Source organism: Trachymyrmex septentrionalis, unplaced genomic scaffold (assembly GCF_001594115.1).
Source record: "Trachymyrmex septentrionalis isolate Tsep2-gDNA-1 unplaced genomic scaffold, Tsep1.0 scaffold9, whole genome shotgun sequence".
NCBI classification, from domain to species: Eukaryota; Metazoa; Arthropoda; class Insecta; order Hymenoptera; family Formicidae; genus Trachymyrmex; species Trachymyrmex septentrionalis.
Window position 1 is genome coordinate 2,830,703 of NW_017306091.1, and position 5,728 is coordinate 2,836,430.

A 5,728-nucleotide genomic window follows, 5' to 3' on the forward strand; every position below is an offset into this window, starting at 1 on the left:
GCGATCCCCTTCTCCCTCGCGCTGCCGTTCCCTCTCTCGCTCGACAGTGCCAGTTCGCCGTTTAACTCCGTCCTTCCTTCGTCCTCTTCGTCCCAGAACGATTCGACCTCCTCCGTCCTGAATCGTTCATGCGCGCGAGAGCGTCTCCTCTCGCGTATTATACCTGTTGCCCGTCTTTCGCAATCCGGGTATCCCCGCGAGGTTTGTGAAATCTCGTTGCGATTTACGTGGATGCGATTGCATGCCGCATAGATTGGCATCGGGGGAGAGTGAGAGCTTTTTTTTTTTTCTCCACACCGAGCTATTCTCGGACTTGTCTTAACACGCGTTAAACGTGTAGTGTGTTATTATGACACTTGGAACGTGACGATCTATCGCTATTACCACGCCATAAACGACATAAACGTCAAACTACATTCTTAATTTATAGTTCGCGATTATAGCGTCGCAGGTTTGAACGCGATAATGAAATGGCTATCGGAAATTGACGTGTTATATTTCAGAAGAGTAAATAGACACATCATATCGTTTTGTTATAAAACGAAGAGAGAATTTTCATTTGAATATAAGACATTTAATTCTTAATTGTAAAATTTCTAAAAACTTTTAATTTCCAAAAGAAATTAAGTACGGGAGAAACTCTTCAGAATTGTGATATTTTTATCTTTCTCGGTATGCATTTTTGGATTTATTATCATTACTTTGTCGAATGACATAAACGTCAAGATAACATTCTGGATTTATAGTTTTACGATTAGATCAGAAATGTAAACGAATTTATTATAAATACTTCAGAAGTAAAGAAATACATATTATTTTAAAAATGAATCGAATAAAGAGAAGATTCTAATCTGAATGTAAGCTATTTCTCGATTGCTATCACGATTTTGCTAAAGTACCTAAAATATTAGCTAGATACAAATCTGAATGTTGTTGAATATCACTATAAAAATAATTATGTAGTAAAAGTAGTGTTCTTTGTTTAACATTCCTCCTTGTTTAACATTCAGTTAAATAATGAAGATGGAGTGATACCTGGATGGCACTCGGATGGAAATCTGAACATAGCCTAGCAGGATGGTCAAACTGGTTGCTAGAATGCCAACCTTTTGCTTACATTGTGCTTGAATTTCCTGCATAATTATTTTAACAATCCAACAAAATTACTTTCAGATTTGTATCTGTCAACATTTTTAGATACTTCAGTAAAGTCGTCTTGCGATGCATGTAAAACTTCTAAAAAATTTTACAGAAAGAAATGAAGTACAAAGGAAATGTTTTAAAGCTGTACTATTTCTATTTTTTTCCAGTATACGTTTTACCAGGTACTTATACAAAAAAAATCGTAATATCAGTTATCAAAAATGCGGCATTGAGACCTCCCGTAGAGAAACATCGCTCGAGCACGCTTTCTTTCAGCAGCTTCTTCGCAAATGATTTCGTAACGACGATGAAGTGAATATCTGGTGCCATGCTGACCGAATCTCACTGAGCTTGAGACACGTCGACAGAGCGACGCGGCGAGAGCTATCAGACGGGACGAGAACTCTGGAGAACAAACAGCGCGACCTTTTCGCGGCGCGTGACGCCAGGAAAGAGAATGCGCGTACAGTCGGTGTACCCCGTGGCACGCGCAGGTGGAATTCAGATGGTGGGTGTGTCGCGGGTGCATACTGCATGTATATACCTCGTCCGAGATATCTCCCAACTGCTGACGATCCTCGGTCTCGAGTCTCTCCTCGATCTCCTCGCGGCTCCGCACCACCGTCTCATTCAGCTCCTTTTGCACGATGTTACCGCCATTTCCGGTCACAGCACCACCTGCCGCCGGCCGCCAGTCGACCTCCTGCGGTTGATCCCCGGTCGTGCGTCTCTAAACACCGGTTCGCGAACCAGTTAAAAGCACGTTTCCTTACGCGCGGGCGCGTAATACTACAAAGAAAGCCGATTCTGATACGCAAATGTATGCAGAATCAATGAACAATGGAACGCGTGTCGAAAAAAGTAAGAAAGAAGAAAATTCTCCCGACTGTTAACTCGTTACGTCCTCTTCCATCTCGTAAAAATTATTACGACTAATAATATGCAACCTGGGATTTTGTCGATTATTACAAGGGAGGGCAGAAATGACAAGGAAAATCTACTCGTAAGAATTTAGCATTGTTATGAGTAGATTTTAAGAGGTCGTGATTATCTGTATTATTTATGTTTATTGTATATTATACATGGAAATAACGATCTTGCTAAAGTATCTAAAAATTTAGCTAGCTATATAGATCTGAAAATAATTTTGTTGGACCAGCAATCTAAAAATCTATTTTCATAGATTTCCAACAAAATTATTTTCAGATCTGTACGTTTATTTTTAGACATTTTAGCCAAATCCATTCTTTCCGTGCGTTAAATTTATCTTGAGCCACTTATATTTCCCAAATTCTTTGGAATCTCATTTTAAAGAGTGGAAATTGAGTCTTAAAATAGAACGGCTCAATTTTCAATCTTTGATTTGAGCTCTTCAGAGCGAGACTCATTCTAAAAGCCTTAGAGAATATATTAACGGACTAAGATATTTGACAAACGTGCGAACCTCCTGAGTAGTATGTTCCTGTTGCTCGACGTCTTCGGTTGTGTTTGTGGTGACAAGGGGTCCAGAGTCGACGACAACCTCTCCGTCTTCGAGGACAACCTGTCGCTTCACCCTCGTCTCGATCTGCCGCGTGGTGGTAATCTCCTTTTTCTTGCGGGTCTCCCATTCTTCTGAAAGGCGGAAGCGGGCATTCTTTCAGCTTCACTCGCAACACCGGCATTGTTTCGCAAAACTAATTTCTCGGTCCCGAACAAACGGACGTAAAACGCGGGTGATGAGTCGACGATGCAGGCGCAGGGAGAGGTGCCTTTATGCCTCTGTCGACATTACTGTCAACTATCGCGCCTTTGCAAGCACTTCTGGCTACGCCGAAGGAGCGAAATAACAGTTATATACCTCGAGTAAACAGTTACTCTTGCAATCGCGATATTTGTCAAATAAAAAAAAAATGAAACTGACAGAAAAGATTCTTTATCTTTCCAAAAATGCTCAATTCACAACATCTAATCTATTGTTTGAGCGATAAGATGAAGATTTGGCAGATATAAATTTACTTAGATACTAAAACTTTTGGGCCATATGTCTCTTGTAGTTTGTAGTAAGTCTCTTTCGAGTTTTATTGTTAGTGCATCTCGAAAATACGCTTTTGGAAATTCAGAAAAGATATTCTAGCAAAATAGTATTTTATAAGTAGACTGACAGTGTATAAAATATTTATTTACTATTTCACATTTATCATGGAGAATGTTTAATGTTCTTTTTTCTACTCTTTTGATTATGATGAATTATAACAGTATTAATAGCGGCAGTCTTAATAAATTTTCAGTTTGCACGCTAGCAGTATAAATGGCCTACGGATTACCATTTTCGTTCATAGATTAATATTTTTGTTCGAGGAATTTACCTTCTTTGATTAATGCCACGGAGTTCTCAGGGTCAACCTGAAAAAGGAAACAATACGTATGTAAATCCGCCTACGAGCGACCATCGAAGATGCAATTCCTTTCGGTTAAGGACATTCTGGGGAAGTTACGTATCACGAGAAGTACGTCTACCGCAAATAACTTCGCCTTAACCGCTTTCTTACTCCATGTTACACGCGACTAAACTTCTGACCGACACCCGGCAGATTCCGATCCGACAGGAATGTTAACGCGGAGTAAGATCATTTGCAAGAACGACTCCGATGAATAAACGCGTGAGTGATTTGCAGGGGATTGTGTCCGACACAATTATATGAATTACAATAATTCAAAAATAATTAATCAGAAATATTTAACGTGCTGAAGAATTTAAGGCTGTACGAAAATATTATTGAGAAGAGCCCCATTAATTGTATACAGAAATTTATCGAGTAATAAATTGACGAATTTTTATCTATCGAAGCGTGAAATAATTTATTCGATAAATGTCCATCAATCTACCGTTCGCCAAATCTATCTTTTATTCATTTTTTATTCGACAAATTTCTGTATTAATTTCTTAGATTTATTTTTAGATTTTTCTTTAGATTTATTTTTAACAGTTTTTCACTCTCTCTCTCTCTCTCTCTCTCTCTTTTTCTCTCTGTTGTTCTATTTAAATTTACTATACAATCAACAATTAAAATATCATATGTCTTTATACTAATTGTTGTTCGCGTTTACTGTATAATTATATAGTTTAGATTAGCATGATTAAAAAGTTCTAAAAAAAAATTTCACAGAAAAAGGACATAACAGATTTGCATAAGAAAAGCCAAATACAGAGAAAAAGAGTTCTGAATAAAATATTAGTATCTATAAAAAAATTTGGTTCAAATAAACCGGAACAGACCAGAAAAATTAAATAATTCATTATTTTATCAATATTTCATATACTAGAATCGAACCGTCTAATTATGTAATTATATACTGTTATTAGAAAAATTTTTATTACTCATTGTCTATAGCGCTAACTCTCAATTGTCCTCATTATTTCAATACTTGTTCGTATATTAGAGTTTTCGAATATAGGAAATGTAGGCGCGAGAATGTGAACTCTGAAGGAGAAACGCATGAATATCTGAGAAAATGCATTCTGAAGAGGTCGGAGAAAATGTTACTCACGAGAATAGAGGAGTGGGTATTCGCTGGTGGACGGGCCTCGTATCGGCGTGTCGAAATCACCTCCATCATTCGATCATGTCTGCTATGTGGTCCTGATGTTCCTGTTGGATTATTCGGTCTGTCGTTGCAAGGAGGAATTCAGCTAACAGACCGTGAGCAATAATGTTTCTTCTCACGCTCTGTTTACAATCGAAATAATAATTAATTTATATAAAAAATATCCAAAAGCTGAAAATAGAAATACTATTGAAATAAACTTTTCGGTCAGCAATATCTTTTTCAATTGAATGACATCACTTTTTATTTTAATCAAAGTAAGCGTGAAATACTTCGATTGAGAAAGGAGGAAATTTCACGCGAGAGAATAAAAAAAATGATTTACACTCTTGATAATCAAAGCAAGATAAAAAGTTTATCAAACGCAACATAATGTATTTTGACATCAAAATGGCTGCAAAATAATTAATTAAAAATTACTTTTCTTTCAATCGCGATTTATTTTAACGTCATTTTGACGATTTAAAATGAGTCCTCGATCTATTAAATTGTTCTGCTTGGGAATCATCTTACGTAACGTTAAAGATCTTTGAGGAAATTAAGTTTAATATTACAGTCTGTTGTCTGACACTTTATATGTCAGATCTGGGAGTGACGCTAAGAACACCGCGGTTCCTTCGAATAATACGGGATTCGATTCAAGATATTAGTCCTGCCGCCGCGAGCGCGCCATCCCTCTTCTCATTCTTCCGCTACGTCGACGCACATGTGAGGAACACGCAGCTCACGGAGGTGTAATAATTCATCGGGAAGCTTTCTCTGGGTAGAGAAAGAAGCCGAAGGCCACGGTGGCACGCGGGCCTGTGGTCGCGACCACCTCGATATGGTACGCGTGATACGATATCGAGATGGCTAAAGACACCACGTACGGCCGGTTGCTCTATGCCCTATATCAATGGCGTAAGTGATTTCTCTCACAAACATTCATGAATCCTTGCAGAAGATCGCACGAATTGAGCTGTCTGTTCATCCGAAAGGATAATGACGCGCAATTGAG

At 38.1% G+C, this 5,728-nt stretch overlaps 1 protein-coding gene across 1 annotated transcript in view; it reads right to left on the reverse strand.

Moving 5' to 3' along the window:
- The window catches only part of LOC108755702, a 16,175-nt gene that overhangs the window by 6,868 nt on the left and 3,579 nt on the right, over positions 1-5,728 (reverse strand). Inside the window, exons 2-5 of the mRNA XM_018498884.1 lie at positions 4,675-4,853; positions 3,492-3,528; positions 2,588-2,757; positions 1,688-1,873 (exon numbers count right to left, since the gene is read on the reverse strand). Of these exons, the coding sequence (XP_018354386.1) occupies positions 1,688-1,873; positions 2,588-2,757; positions 3,492-3,528; positions 4,675-4,743 (462 nt within the window). The 5' untranslated portion in view covers positions 4,744-4,853. The remainder of the gene's footprint in view (positions 1-1,687; positions 1,874-2,587; positions 2,758-3,491; positions 3,529-4,674; positions 4,854-5,728) is intronic.